A 16,010-nucleotide genomic window follows, 5' to 3' on the forward strand; every position below is an offset into this window, starting at 1 on the left:
CCAAAAAAGAATCAAAGTATTGTTGCCAGGAAAATGAGGGAATGGGTCCAAGCCAGACATAAATCACAGCTGCTAACTCTGTCATACAGAAGTTCTCTCTGTGTTGCAAGTCTGGCACTAACACTGGCCCTCTTTAAACTTCACTTTCCCCCTTTGCAGTACACAGGTGGTGCTTCCTGCCCTTGTTGGCCCCATCTGAGAGACCCAGTAAGACAGTGTACCAGAAATCTGTCTAAACTGTAAAGTGCAGTGCACACGTAAAGAGGGGGGGGGGTCACAAGAATGATTACTCAGCAATTGTTCTTACCCACCTGTCCATCTTTTCTCTACTCTCTGTCTTGCAGAACACCTGAAGAAACCACTTGAAGACTACATGGCCCTTTTCCCCAGTGTGAGGATTCTCCGAACCAAGAAACGGGAAGGACTGATCAGGACCCGAATGCTGGGAGCCTCAGCTGCAACTGGGGATGTCATCACATTCTTGGACTCACACTGTGAAGCCAATGTCAACTGGCTCCCCCCCTTGCTAGGTAAGGGAGGCTTGCAAGGTGAAGTAGGCAGCCTGGAGTGTGCCAGTGGCCACCGGCCCCACCTTTTGCAGGGAGTCACCTACTGGGCTTCCCTTGCCTGCCTGAGATGCACCCAGCACTGTGCCGGGTGCCACGAGGGTGTCAGATCTTCAGGGGTGCTCAAAGTGACCTTACGAATCCATGCAGTCCTGCCCCTTCATTTTACAGAGGAGGAAGCTGGGACTTTGATAGGGGAAGTGACTTGCCCAGTGTCATAAAGCACGTTAGTGTTAGTGATATGACTGCTTCTCCCAAGTTACTTCAGGTGTTATTGGAAAGCAAGCCAAGACTGCCTACTTACAAGAACTAAATCTTAGCAGTAGGCATCTTGATTTGATGATGTAAGGGACATCATCGAATCAACTCAGAACAGTGGTTGTTCATTGCATTGCTACTGTGAGCCAAAAAAGCTGTAAGCTTTATCTCCAGGCCTCACAAAACCACACCAGGTCCAAAGTATCCCCTTTTTATATTAGAAGAGACTGAAGTTCTGAGATAATGAGTGACTCGCTAGTTCCCTTGGGCAAAAAGTGTCAAAGTCCCCATCTGTCTGACTCCAGAGTGTATCCTCTTTCAGGATTCCATACTGTCTGCCTAAGTTCATTTGCTCCTCAGGGAGTTTCTGACAGCTGTCAGGGAAGAGGTCCAGACAGGGGCAGCGTGATCCAAGAGTCCATTCACGCAACCTTGTGGGCAGGAGGGAGACCTGAAGCCAGGCTGCCAGGCAGTGAGGTGCCTCATGGCTGGTTGAAGAACCAGATCTGAATCCAGAGGTACTGAGCTTTGAGGAAGGCAGTAAGCTGCTCCCAATAGGTAGATGCTGAAGAGGAAATCCCCTAGTGGGGCTGGTGGTCAGGTGAGGAACAGGAATGGAGGCAGATTGGGGAACATCTGTCAGTCCAGAGAGAAAAGTGAAAGCCTCAATAATAGATGAGTATGGGAATTCCCTGGTGGTTCAGTGGCTACGGCCTTTACACTCCCAATGCAAGGGACCCGGGTTCGATCCCTGCCCAAGTCAGGGAACTAGATCCTACATGCTGAAATTAAAAGCTCCTGAGTGCCAAGTCCTGCATGCAATAACTAAAACCAGGTGCAGCCAAATAAATAAATAAAATTAATTTGCAGGGCAGCAGCGGAGACGCAGACATAGACACAGACTTGTGGAGCCACCGGGGGAGGGAGAGGGCGGGACGAATGGAGAGAGCAGCCTTGACACATACAGCCTCCCATAGGCAACACAGACAGCCGGTGGGGATTACTGTATGACACGGGGAGCTCAACCCAGTGCTCTGTGACAGCCTAGACAAGGGAAAAGAAAAAAAATGGAGGGATATGCTCTCCGTTAGAGAAAGCATAGAGAGCAAGGAGGACTCAAGATTAGGGCAAGCTTGAGCATGTATCAGAATCACCTGGAAGATTTGGTAAAACACAGAGTGCTGGGCCCGGCTCCAGAGTTGTTGGTTCAGGAGGTCGGGGTGGGGCCTGAGAAGCTGCATTCCTGACAACCCCTGGGTGATGCCAGTGCTGCTGGTCCAGGGACTACACTTCAGGGAGCACTATTTAGGCCCCCATGCAGAAGTGAGGACAGAAAGCAAATCCTACACCGATTAATGGGATAACCCAGCATATTTGTTTCCTAACACAGATCAACATGAAACTTTAGTATGAGATTATATGCTTCTGGCCCCAAGGGTCCAGGATCCCACTGGGTTAAGACATAACCCAGATTTTTCTGGTAAACTCTTTATTTCATTAAACCCAGAGGTCTAGATCTGCCTCTCATGACTGAAAGAGAACAAAAAAGGAAAAAAAAAAAACATTCTAAATACCCTAATTTATAGTCCTGAAAGAACATCCCATTTGGTGGGTCATTCAGTGACTCATAACGAGAATGAAGTGGTAGGCACGATGCTGAGCTTGTGGTCCAAATAGCCTTAACTCTGTTTCTATGGAAATATATGAGGGTAATTTTCATAATCTACAGGCATACATGGAAGAAATACTCTTCCTCTTTTTTTCCTTTTTCCAATAGAAATGTGAACCAGTGGTGTAGATGTAAAAGTCTGTCCCTGCTAATATGAACAGCTGATATAGCCCACCTTGGCTTTTGTATCTGAAGCCATAAACATGCACAGTTCACTCTGCCTTCTTTGGAGAGTAGGCATTTCTGAGCCTGAGAAGGATTTAGCCCTCCCTTCCCCAAAGGCAAGCCACTCTTGATCATCATTTTCTTCATTTCTATCATCACCATCATCAGCAGCATCATGCCTCTGCAAGTCCCTTATCTTTTTAGGCCACAGCTATGTTTGAAGGTGACAGTTATATGGTAAAGGACACAGGCCAGGCATTATTATCCACGTACAGCAAATAAGAAAACTGAAGGGCAGAAAGAATGAGGCTCCTGCTTCTGAGCTGCTCTCAGCAATCCTGGGCACAGAGGGCAATCCTGGGCACAGAGGATGTCAGCAGAGAAGGGGTCATCTGCTGGGCTAAGCCTCTTGGCCATATCATCCTGCTTGTTCTTCACAGAGACCCCACGTGGTAGGTGCTATCTTCCTCCGTTCTGTCAGCCAGGAAACCGGGGTTCAGAGGCACTAGATAACCTTTCCCAAGGTTATACTGTTCATAGGTGGCAAAACCAGGGTTTGGGCACCCTGTCTCCAGGTGAGAACTGCACCATGGAATGCTGCCTGTCTGATGCCGCCGCCTTGACCTCACACTTCCCACAATGAGCCGGCATCCAGCAGAGCCTTGTTTTCTCAACCCACACCCTCCCTGGAAGGGAGGTCCCTCGCACAGCCATGAAGAATTAGGAAGGGAAGTGAAAGTCACTCAGTCGTGTATAACTCTTTGCGACCCCATGGGCTATGCAGTCCATGGAATTCTGCCAGCCAGAATACTAGAGGGGGTAGCCTTTCCCTTCTCCAGGGGATCTTCCCAACCCAGGGATTTCACCCAGGTCTCCTGCATTGTAGACAAATTCTTAACCAGCTGAGCCACAAGGGAAGCCCAAGAATACTAGAGTGGGTAGGCTTTCCCTTCCCCAGTGGATCTTCCAGACCCAGGAATTAAACTGGGGTCTCCTGCGTTGCAGGTGGATTCTTTACCAACTGAGCTATCAGGGAAGCCCTGTTAGGGAGAAAGGGCCCTTCCCTAGATCTTTCCCCAAGAAGATTCTTCAGCTTCCTTAAAAATTCCTAGGGAGCCTTCCACAGGGCAGATCCAAGCTCCACCCCAGGAGATCCTGATTCAGCGGGCCTGGGGCAGGCCAGCCCTGGGGGGTTGGGGGAAAACGCTTAAACACACCCTGCGTGCTTCTGACACTGTTGGTTCCAGATCTATTCGTGGGGACACAGTGTCAAAAGCACCATTTTTCAAACTTTTATGACCGTGTGCCACAGTTAGAAATACACTGGGGATCTGTCAGTCCATTACATAAATGCACACACTGATGCAGTATGACTGAAATATTTCCAAAACAGTGCTTTCCCTCACCACCTAGAATGCACCCTGATATTCAGTGATTCAATGTTTGACCCACCTATGGATTGTGTATTGCAGTTTAGAAAGACGAAACTTCCGCTTTCTCTCCTGGAAGAAAAATCCACTGTATAACTCAGTGAGTGAAGCTTGGGCCCTGGGCAGCTTCCAGCCTACCCTGGCCCTACCAAACTCCCCATTCCAAGCCTTGAACTTGATCCCTGGCCTAAGCAGCAAGGCAGCCCAGCACAGCCCACTTGCCCCGCATAGCAGATCGTCTGCCCCAGTCACTGGCTATCGTCAGGGCTTCTTGGCAGAAGGCTCACTGGAGGGCAGACAGTGAATTTTGTAGAGTCTGCGTCTTTCTGGCTTGAAAGGGACTTAGAGCCATTTTGAGGTTAAGACCCCCATTTGCCACCTTGGATCACCTTGCAGGCAGAATTCCTGCATGGCCAAGGTCCACCAGGCCCTACTTGTCCTGAGGAGCTCATGGGATAGTCCTCTCACTCATCATCAGTTCCGACTGTTGGGAGAGGGGAACTGGCCTTTCTCGCAAGGACCATTTGTCCTCTGACGGCAGCCAGGAGGGGTTGGGGAGCTTCAGGGACAGGCGGTCTGCCATGAGGGGTAAGTGCTGGGGTGCCTGGATGCTGGGCCACAAGTCAAGAATCAGAATGGGGAGCCTGGCAGGGCCAGAACAGGGTCCTTCCCAGAAAGAAATTAATCTCTTTCCATAACAGTGCTGAGTATGATAGGAACCTGTGCTAAACATCTTCAAACGTTAACTGTATCCAATACTCCTGCGACCAGAGCCTCTTCTCCCCATTTCACAGAGGAGCACACTGAGGCTCGGAATGTTATTTGTGTTGCTGATCCAAGAACCCATCGTGGATGGCAGGATGGGCTGGGAGCCCTGGTCCATCTTACCTAAAGCTTGCACTCTTTCATCCTCATGGAGTCTCAAACTCAAGAATTCAGAGAAATCACCCAGGAAACATGTTAGAAATGTGAATAAGTTACAGAGCAGGATCATGCAGGTAGCTGCTTTCCCATCTAGCCTCCCTAACAGGCATCTCTTGGCTTCTTCAGACCGCATCGCTCGGAACCGCAAGACCATCGTGTGCCCAATGATCGATGTGATTGACCACGATGACTTCCGGTACGAGACGCAGGCGGGGGATGCCATGCGGGGCGCCTTTGACTGGGAGATGTACTATAAGCGGATCCCCATCCCTCCAGAACTACAGAAAGCTGACCCCAGCGACCCATTTGAGTAAGTATCAGTTACCCAGGCCAGCCCCAGTGGCTGACCCCAGGGACCCCTCCTAATGCACGCAGAACTCAGGATCGCCACCTCCCCCAAAAGTCCAGTGTAGGGGGGTGGGGCAGACCTCCCCAACCAGAAGCACAATCCCTCCCAGCTTGTCACAGAGCTTTAGCTCATGGACCACCAAGCTGGTCACTTCTTCTTTGCCTACCCCAAGACTGGCAGCGGGGGCGGCAAGCCTGGCGCCCAGTTGTAGTCGTCACCGTCCCCGCTGTCATTGTCATTGTCACCACCATGTTGGTGTTTTCAGTCGCTAAGCTGCGTCTGACTCTTCGTGACCCCATGGACTGCAGCATACCAGGCTTCCCTGTCATTCACCATCTCCCGGAGTTCAAACTCATATCTGTTGAGTCGGTGATGCCATCCAACCATCTTATCCTCTGTCACCCCTTTCTCCTCCTGCCCTCAATCTTTTCCAGCATCAGAGTCTATTCCAATGACTTGACTCTTCTCATCAGGTGGCCAAAGTATTGGAGTTTCAGCTCCAGCATCTGTCCTTCCAATGAATGTTCAGGGTTGATTTCCTTTAGGATTGACTAGTTTGATCTCTTGCAGTTCAAAGGACTCTCGAGAGTCTTCTCCAGCACCACAAGTCACCACCATTTACCACACATTTTCTAAGTGCCAGTGCAGTGCTGAGCACACTACACACTGATCCTTTTAACCCCAACAGCCATGTGTAGTAAAAACTATCATCCGTGTTTTCCATGTGGGGACACCAGGGCTCCACGAGGAGCCTGTCCAGGTCCCACAGCTGTGAAGGGGCGAAGGCTTAATGCCATGCAGGTCTGACTGCCCCTGGAGCCAGCTTTCCCATCCATCCTCTTGGAAGTATCAGGGAAGTAATAGTTTGTCCCCCAGTGGAAGACTGGGAGCACGGGACTAGACCCATCACATCCTGGAATGTGAGCACTGGAGGGAACCAACAGGTCATGGGCTCCAAGCCCTTGCAGAAGAGAAGACTCGGGACAGGGAAGGCTTCCCTGGGCACACCATGGGCTAGCAGCTGAGCCTGTCCCTGTCTGGTCCCCCGAGCTCCAGAAGGGTCTTTCTGACTGAGGGAGTCAGCTCACCATCCCAGCTGTCACATGAGCCCCTCCAGCTCTCCTGCCAGAGGTGTGGGAAGATCTCTGGGCGTGAAGCCAAAGTCCAGCCTTTCCTGCTGGATTAGTTTGCTGATCAGTTTCCTAATTATCACTGCAGTAATAACTTACCACATCTTACTGGTTCATCAAAACAGCACAGATTCATTCTCTTCAAGTTCTGGTGGTCAGAAGTCTGAAAGGGTCCTCCTGGACTAAATCACAGCGTCGCTGGGCTGTATTTCCTTGAGATGCTCCAGGAAGGGACCCGTTCTCATGCCCTTTCCAGCTCCCAGAGGCTGCTCTAGAGAACACCTGGATGCTGGGAAACATTGAAGGCAAAAATAAATAAATCTTTAAAAAATCCAATTTATAAAAAGGAGGAGGAGAAAGAAGTGTGAGGAGGAAGAAGACGAGAAAGAGGAAGAAGGAGAAGAAGAACCACCACTACCCGGGCTGTCCCCGAGTCCAGTAGCACCAGAGTCTCTGGGTGGGGATCCAGCCATCCACTGGGTGATGCTGACACGTGGACACAGTTGAGCACCACTGGCCCAGATGCTTCCCAAGGGACACTCCATCCTTTGTACCCTCCGATTCCTTCCATAAATCTCTCTTCTGTATGAGTTTTGTCCTAGGCTACAAAGAAATCCTGGTCATTTTCTGCACTCCTCCCTACGGTGCCCAGCAAGTGGGCACGCCACAGGCACAGTGCCATGTCATGATATTTGAAAGACACTGGCTCCGGTGGCAGCTCATCCACTTACAAACTGCATGCCCTTGAGCAGAGTATAGAGCATTTCTGAATTTCAAATTTCTCCTTGTGAAAAGAGAGCTAGTAATAGGGCTTTGTGAGAGCTGGAGATAGTGTTGGTGAGATGAGTGGCACCCACTGGACGCTTAGGACTGTTGTAATTATGACTGTTGAACATGGCAGGAAACAGACCAGGCTGGAGAAGAGGCCTCCCTCTGGAGGCAAAACCCTTGAGCATCCAAAATGCCTCACAGCTAATATCCTGCCTTTTCCACAGCCCCTGCTGCTGGCATCCACCCAAACTGGTATTTTTGTGCAGTCTTAGGTTTGATTTTCCATGAAGCACTGAGTCAGAACCACTCTCTGCCCCTCCAGGCATTACGGCTCCAGCCAGAAAAACCCAAACTCCACAACCTTCATAAGACAGAAGAAAGCTGACACTAATAACACCTTACTTTCCTACAAGACTGAATGCTTTCAAAATTATAGCAGCAGTGTGAGCTAGGGAGAGTAGCTGTACGTCCTTGTGTAGATGGGGAAACGGGCTCAGAGAGGTTAAGTCAGTGCTGCCCTGGAGAAATACAGTGCAACTCACATATGTGCTTCTCAGTGTCCTCAAAGCCACGTTTAAAAAAGATAAGGAGAAGCAGATAAAATTCATTTTACTACTCCCATTTTATTTAACCCAGTATGTTTAAAATGTTCTTATTTTAACATGTGACCAACACTTTGAAATTATTAATGAGATCTTTTCTGTTCTTTTTCTTCATATTAAGTCTGGGAACTCCAGTGTGTATCTCACACTGCCAGCACCTCCCAGTTCAGACCGGCCACACTTCGAGTGTCAGTAGCCACGTGTGGCCCCCATACTGGGCAGCGCAGGATTCTGGGGTTACACTCTCTGTCCCAGGTCCCACTGTGGGTTAGGGAGAGCTGCAGTTGGACTGAGGATTTCCTTGTTTCTGACCCCAAGTCCTGTTCACTCATCGCCTACTTCTGGATTGTTCCTTCCCAAGAGGAAGCAGTGTATTATAGCTACATGGGGTGTGGCCGCAGCACAGATTGGAAGCTCAGATCCCAGAGGTGCTGCTTGGGAGCTGTGGAGCCTTGAGCACGTCACCTGTCGGGACTCTGGTTTCTGCGTGCATAAAATGGGGTAATGATAACAGGGCCTCATGAGGTCAATGGGAGGAATAAATTCATTTTAGTAATAAATTAGTTCAGTGCAGCAGTGGGCAGACCCGAGCCCTAGAAGGATCCAGGGAATCCCTCCTGAGGGTCCCCTCATGTGCTGTCCAGGCCTGTCTGCTGCAGGAAGCCTGGCGAGGCAGGTGGGGCACTTCAGTGCTTTCCTAATCAGTCCACTTCCCTGAGCGTGCGGTTCCCAAGGCCAGGAGGGTTGTGGAGGCTGCTCCTGCAATGGATTTTCTTTATGTATGTGCGTGCCAGGCCACTCAGTCATGTCTGACTCTTAGCGAGCCCATGGACTGTAGCCTCCCAGGCCCCTCTGTCCATGGGATTTTCCAGACAAGAATACTGGAGTGGTTGCCATTTCCTTCTCCAGGGGATCTTCTTGACCCAAAGATTGAAGCCATGTCTCCTATATTGGCAGGCAGATTCTTTACCACTGTGCCACCTGGGAAACCCAGTTTTCTTTTTTTTTTTTTTTTTGAGGGTTTGAAGTTGGAGCCAGACATGAGCACAACCACTCAGAGAGGTTTTCATGCAGTAAATGCTGGTGGCCCCTCCCAGGGGAACTGGGGGAGGCCACACCCCATGCATGATTGACCATCTCAGTTCCTGGGCTCATGGTTTCCCTCCCTTCTCTCCCCCAGCTCCACTTTGTCCATACCCACTTCAAATGCCACCCCTCTGAGTACTCTTCCTCAACTCTTGCCCCAGCCTCTCTCCTCACCCCCAAAATATGTAGGCAGAGGTGTCCTCCTTTCCTGTAGTGCTGGTTGCACCTCCAGAGGCCCTCGTTACACCCAACCTGCCTTCTGCACCCTCCCATCCTGAGGTGGCCACCCTGCTACACTGACATCCCCTGCAGATTCAGCCTGACCCCGATTGACCTCCAGATTCTTCCAGCCTCTGCTCCTCAGCTGGCACTCAATGAATGAACTAATGAGTGAATGAATGAGTGGAGGAATCTCATCCCAGTTTAACTGCAAGAACAAGGACTGTGGCTTCTTTTGTAAACTCTCAGCAGAAAAGCATGCCCATGCTGGGCTTGGAAAGTAAGAATCATCAGATCATCTCATCCAAAAACACAGAACCTAAGCTCCATCCCCCAGAGATTGTTGTGTAGGTCTGGGGTCAGACCCAGGAAGCTGTGTGTGTTTTCATCTCTCTCAGGCATTCTATAGCCTAGACAGGCTTAGAAAGACCTAATCCAAACCATTTAACCAGTGGGAGAACTGGAGATAGAGAGAGAGACATGGAGATATATAGAAATATGATGGAGCTACAAGGCCCACAGAGGGAAAACACTATGATTCCATTCCACAAGTATTCTTAGGTGTTAACCATGTGAAGGAGTCTGAGGTCCACTGGTTAAAACATAGCATTTATGAAGAAGGAAGAAAGCCAGGGGCTGCACTCAGAAGGGCTTTGGATTCCCTGCTGGACACGAGGGCTATGTTGATGGAGCAGTGGGCAATGGCATCCCTGGGGAAACAGCAGCATCCAAGAGCGGGATACACACCACCAGGACGTCTGCTCTTCACACCACCTTCTTCTTCCCGCAGGTCTCCCGTGATGGCCGGTGGACTGTTCGCCGTGGATCGGAAGTGGTTCTGGGAGCTGGGTGGGTATGACCCAGGCTTGGAGATCTGGGGAGGGGAGCAGTACGAGATCTCATTCAAGGTAAGCCAGCCCCTGGAAAAACCCCCAATCCTGGCAGCTTGCCTGCCTAGCAGTGTCTGAGCCTGGGGAGACTGTGGAGGCTTCAGGTTCTGCAGCCCATCTGCTCAATGTTTGCATCATCCCTTCTTAGATGATAGTTTAGAATAGGACAGCCCTCACTTCACTGAAGAGATGGTGTGTCTCCCATTGAGACGGCCAGCACACCAGCAGAGGGGAAGAGAGAGCCAGTTGAGCAGGACACATAGGCTGGTGGGAAGCTCTGCTCGAGAACTATCCCCCGGCCTCACAGAGGCCAACTTGTCCTTAGTGGTTTCTGGCCACATGTCTCAAGTTTTGCCTTTGTGCCTGTCCCTGCTGGAGTTGGATATACAGAAACCAGGGGCTAAGAGCTCGAGTTGTGGCATCAGAAAAGCCTGGGCTCCAATCCCAGCATCACTACTCAGAAGCAGTGTGACTTTGGGCAAGTTAGATTACCTCTCTGAGCTTTCTTTCCTCATCTAAGAGGATAATAAGACTACCTACCTTACAGAACTTTTGTGAAGATTAAATTAGATAATATCTAGAAAATGGTTAGCACCCAACCTGGGGACACAGCCACCAATTAATAACTGGTAGAAATAATTAAAGAGTTGGAGAATAAATATTTACTATAACCTATTACAGCAATCCATGGGCTGTAGAATCTCTGATAACAGTAGTAAAGGAGACAATGGTTACTAGTTAACTACCCAAACTTCTGAGGCCAACTTCTGCCCCTTTTTGTTGGATTTTTGTATTGATCTCAAGTGAAGAATGAAGGCTTTGTCCATCGGTAGGGAAGACTATCGTGTCTCGTGCCCCTGTGTCGGCTAGGGCCTGCTTCTAACACACCTGGAACCCTTGGTAAGATATATCCCCAGCCCATGAGGAATGACCAGCAGCATTACTGGGCTGAGTCCTGTGAACGCACAACCCTGATTCCACCGAGTCTAGCATCTACTTCCTAGGCAAAGGACCATTGTCACACACACAACAATTAAGGTTTTGGTGCTAGGGTTAGATTGCCTAGGTCAGATTGTAGCTCTGCTGCTTTGTACCAACTGTGTGATCTTGGACAAAGAGTCCTTATCCATCTGAACCTCAGTTTCTACTTCCATAAAATGGGTATAGTGACCCTCTAATCTTCACAGGGTTGTTGAGAGGATTAAATAAGACCATTCTTGTTAGGTGCTTCTCAGTAAATATCCTAAAATAATGAAATAATAAATAATGAAAAATTATTTTCATTATTGTCATTGTCACTGCCACTGGGTGAGCAGTTCAGAACTGGGGGACATTAATTCTTCGGCCACCTGATGCAAAGAACTGACTCGTTGGAAAAGACTCTGCTGCCGGGAAAGATTGAAGGCAGGAAGAGAAGGGGATGACAGAGGATGAGATGGTTGGATGGCATCACTGACTCAATGGACATGAGTTTGAGTAAGCTATGGGAGTTGGTGATGGACAAGGAAGCCTGGCATGCTGCAGTCCATTGTAGTCCATGGGGTTGCGAAGAGTCGGACACAACTGAGCGACTGAACTGAACTGAGCAAGAAAATAACCTAGAATTCTGAAACATTATTTTGGTTTGAAAAACAGTCTTTTTCCATTTTACCTTCAGATTTCTGAAGTTATCTCCCATAAGGGAGCCAGCCTTTAAATAAAACTAATATTAAAATCCAGGGGTAACATTAAAAGTATTTAGCAATCATGATGGCACCAGCCAGTCAGAGCGATGCCAGCTGTCAAAAAGCATCCATCCACTCTGGTGTGCAGCAACTCAGGTGCCTGGATCAGAGCTGGCAGGACCCTGTGCAGAGCCCTTCACACGTGTTGTCTTATTTAATCCTTACAACAGCCCTAGGAGGGTGGTATCATTATTATACCCATTGCACAGGGAGGCAAGTGGAATGCAGACCAAGGTCCCACACATTTAGAACTAACAGAACCAGGACATGAAGCCAGGCCTGCCTGACTGCAGGGTCCGCGCTCTGACCTGCTGTGTTGTACAGGCCTCTGCAGGGACGTGAGAGCACTTGAGAGGAAAATTAGCCTGAGAGATTTCTCTGCCATCTCTTACTTCCTTCTCAGTTTTTGCCTCCTCCTGGGGGCAGTTAACCCCCTCTTGGGGTTAATTTACTAGACGACTCTACAGCATCTCAGTGAATTGAATTAGTAAACAGTCTAAGTCAAAAATAGTTTTGCTCTCCCAACCTTAACTCTGATCCACCAGTAGAGGCTGCCCCTTACTGTGTGAATATATATTGTGAGGCTACGTTCAGAAAAGGAGTGGTGATTGATTAGTGATGTCTGCCATGTGTGCAGGTTTGGTGGATGACAGCATGTATGTCATTTATAGTATCTCTACTGCTGCTGCTAAGTCACTCATCCTTCTGGGCTCAGCCTATCTTATGTCTCCTCTTAGCCTTACCTGAGCTCCCAGTGATGATTAAGGGCCACCCCAGTGTCGCTCCCAGCATGTCTCCGAATTCCTCCCACTGACATGACCCAAAGATTGACCTGTCTCCCCAACTACACTCTGAGCTCCCTGGAGGCAGGGAGGGAGTCTTGTTCATCTCTGTACCCTAGTTCCCGGCCCATCATAGGTGTTTTAAATACCTGTTGCTGCTAAGCTGCTGCTAAGTCACTTCAGTCACGTCCGACTCTGTGCAACCCCATAGACGGGAGCCCACCAGGCTCCCAGGGACGGGTGAGCCTGATGGGCTGCCATCTATGGGGTCGCACAGAGTCGGACACAACTGAAGCATCTCTAGCCCATGCAATTTAGTTTTCCAAATGCCACATCCTTACAGGTACAGTAGAATCACACATAAGGCATCAGAAGAGTTTTAACTTCACAGTTCCTCAGTTTACCAGTTAAACCTAACTTACAAAGTTTGTTTCCACAAATGGACATATCAGAGTTCTGAGTTCTCAGAATATGAACTTCAACAATGTAATAATCTTTGTTTGTTGTATCCTAAGAACCAAAAGGATTGCCTGACAGGGAGAAAGCACTTAATAAATAGTTATTGGTTGACTACTCAGAGCAGGTGTGTCATTGCCCGAACCAACCTCCCTGCTCAGAAAGTCCCCCTTCAGAAAGTCTGTGGAGAGTGGCGATGGTAGAGAAAGGAGCATGAAGGAATTTCTGAACCCAAAATGATCTCATTCTGTGCCTTTCAAAGACCCATCTGATGATGCTCACCAGGCAATAATGGCAGAACAAATGGCATTCTCCCCCCATGGTTTATTTACAAAAGACTCAGTAATGGGTGATGAGGTCTCTCATCCGGGAGGGGGAGGGAGGCTGGCTCCTGTTTCCAGTTGATCCACTCCGGAGAGGAAATGAGACTGTGTGATGAGGAGTCCCCCAGGTCTGGGAGGGCCCCTTCTCTCTCGGGCTATGGAGCTGGCAGCAGCCCCTCTGCCAGCACGCTGTCTCCCAGGCAGGCTTGCCCACAGCACTGAGGGCACAGGGGGGCCCAGTGGTCTGCCTGAAATGCCGGGTGTTCAGTTTCAGCCAGAGCAGGGCATTTACAAAGGGCCAAATGGCCTCTGATAAATCTCTGCTGGGCCCCCTTTTCTTTTTGGTGACAGAGAAGAGAGACTGGTCTGAAAGGCATGACTGTGTTTTCAGAAATTAAGATAAATTGATACATGCCATCAGGGCTGATGGATTAATAATTTGGCTCCAATTTCAGACCAGGCCATCTATCCTGATGGGAAAACCCTACAAAAGATGTTCCGAAGGCTCTGAAATTTCTGGAGGAGTCATTAACTCTTCTTCTTCTTTTCTCTCTTAGTCAACACCTTTTGTTTCTAAAAGGCACAGTCACATTATGAGAGTTCTCCTGCCTGGCAGTTACACTCTTCCCAGTTCTGATGGTCAGATAATTCTTTAACCCTGTAGCCTGGCCTGCACCCACCTCCACGAGCTGCTGACCATTCCTTGCTTTCTCTCCACCCTCCTCCCCAGTGCATTAGTCTGGACTCTTAGTAACAGATAACCAATATCCTGGTCAATCTGGCTTAAGCAAAAAAAGGTCAGAATTGATTGGCCCACACAACTGAAATTCAAGGGTAGATCCTCCAGGTCCAGCTAGATCCAGAGACTAACCCATCTTATTTAGGCTCCATCTCCCTTAGTCCCTCAGCTCTGCTTTTATCTGAGTTGGCTTCCCTCTCAAGCAAGCTTTCTTTCATGGAAATACCCAGCAGCCCAGTGGGAAGAGTTTCTGTTTCCCATCATTCCTATAGTAGGTCCCCAAGTCAAGTCTCATTGACCTTCTGGTTCCTTGCTCATCCCTGAGGAGTATTCTGATTGGTCAGCTGCTGTCTGAATCTAGTTGGTCACATGCCCATCCCAGAATCAGGAAGGTGGGATGAGCTGGTTCCCCAAAGGAAAGTCTGGGCACTGTGTGCAGAAGAGGTGGTACAGGGCAAACCACAGAGGTCCACCTTACCCAGCCATATGGGATGCTCACAAGCCTCAGGCTCTCAGGCTTTGCCATCTTTAGGGACATGCACTATTCGTTCTTCCTGAAACACCCTTCCTTAGTCTGGCCAACCCACACTCATCCTTCTGGGCTCAGCCTATCTTATGTCTCCTCTTAGCCTTACCTGAGCTCCCCGTGATTAAGGGCCAGCCCAGTGTCGCTCCCAGCATGTCTCTGATTTCCTCCCACTGACATGACCCAAAGATTGACCTGTCTCCCCAACTACACTCTGAGCTCCCTGGAGGCAGGGAGGGAGTCTTGTTCATCTCTGTACCCTAGTTCCTGGCCCATCATAGGTGTTTTAAATACCTGTTAGTGGCATCAATTCCTGTCTGATATACTTTCTTCATCCTGCCCTTCCCAGACTGACATCTCCATCTTTGTGTACTGGCGGTGTGATGAGAAAGGCACTCGGTGAGAAAGCAGGGCACTGGCTTCTCATCTCTGCCACCTGTCCACCTGGAGACAGGGCCAGTCGCTTGACCTCTCTGGCCCTCCCATCCCACATGATACTGATGGAGTTTTCCTTCCTACCCAAGATAGGCTCAAATAAGATGCTGTAGAGAAAGCCCTTGGCCTTACATGAGCATGAGAGTGGTTTGGATTAGAGGTGGTGGTGGGAGGATAAGCCAGAAGGGGACTACACAGCATCCTCAGGAGGCTGAGGTTAGAATGTCTTCAACTCTGAGCTCCTGGAGATGCGAAGTGTCCACAGGACCATGTGGCTGAGCTGGTGTGAGAAAGACATGGGCTTTGGGGCAATGAAAGTGGGCGTATCTTTTTTTAGCAATTTGGCAAAATCTGTTACATTTCAAAGCAAGCGCATTCGTTGGCCCAAAATTCCACCCTCAGGAGTTTAGCCGAGAGAGACAGAGCAAAGATCGAGGCAGGAGCTATTTGTTGAAATGTTACTTACCAGAGGTGAAGACTGAAGATGACCTTTAGTGTGAGTCCTTAAGGGATATGTAAGTTAGAGCACATCCCAGCAGTGAAATATTATATAAAAAAAGTTCAGTTGCTCAGTCGTGTCCAACTCTTTGCGACCCCATGAATCACAGCACACCAGGCCTCCCTGTCCATCACCAACTCCTGGAGTTCACTCAAACTCATGTCCATTGAGTCGGTGATGCCATCCAGCCATCTCATCCTCTGTCCCCTTCCCCTCCTGCCGCCAGTACCTCCCAGCATCAGGGTCTTTTCCAGTGAGTCAACTCTTCTCATGAGGTGGCCAAAGTATTGGAGTTTCAGCTTCAGCATCAGTCCTTCCAAAGAACACCCAGGGCTGATCTTCTTTAGGATGGACTGGTTGGATCTCCTTGCAGTCCAAGGGACTCTCAAGAGTCTTCTCCAACACCACAGTTCAAAAGCATTAATTCTTCGGCGCTCAGCTTTCTTCACAGTCCAACTCTCACATCC

At 49.3% G+C, this 16,010-nt stretch overlaps 1 protein-coding gene across 2 annotated transcripts in view; it reads left to right on the forward strand.

Moving 5' to 3' along the window:
* Window positions 1-16,010, forward strand: part of GALNT10 (polypeptide N-acetylgalactosaminyltransferase 10) — a 226,053-nt gene that overhangs the window by 179,696 nt on the left and 30,347 nt on the right. For both annotated transcript variants that reach the window (XM_061424122.1, XM_061424123.1), the window contains exons 5-7: window positions 345-530; window positions 5,139-5,322; window positions 9,960-10,077. In XM_061424122.1, the coding sequence (XP_061280106.1) occupies window positions 345-530; window positions 5,139-5,322; window positions 9,960-10,077 (488 nt within the window). The remainder of the gene's footprint in view (window positions 1-344; window positions 531-5,138; window positions 5,323-9,959; window positions 10,078-16,010) is intronic.

Source organism: Bos javanicus, chromosome 7 (assembly GCF_032452875.1).
Source record: "Bos javanicus breed banteng chromosome 7, ARS-OSU_banteng_1.0, whole genome shotgun sequence".
Taxonomy (NCBI): Eukaryota; Metazoa; Chordata; class Mammalia; order Artiodactyla; family Bovidae; genus Bos; species Bos javanicus.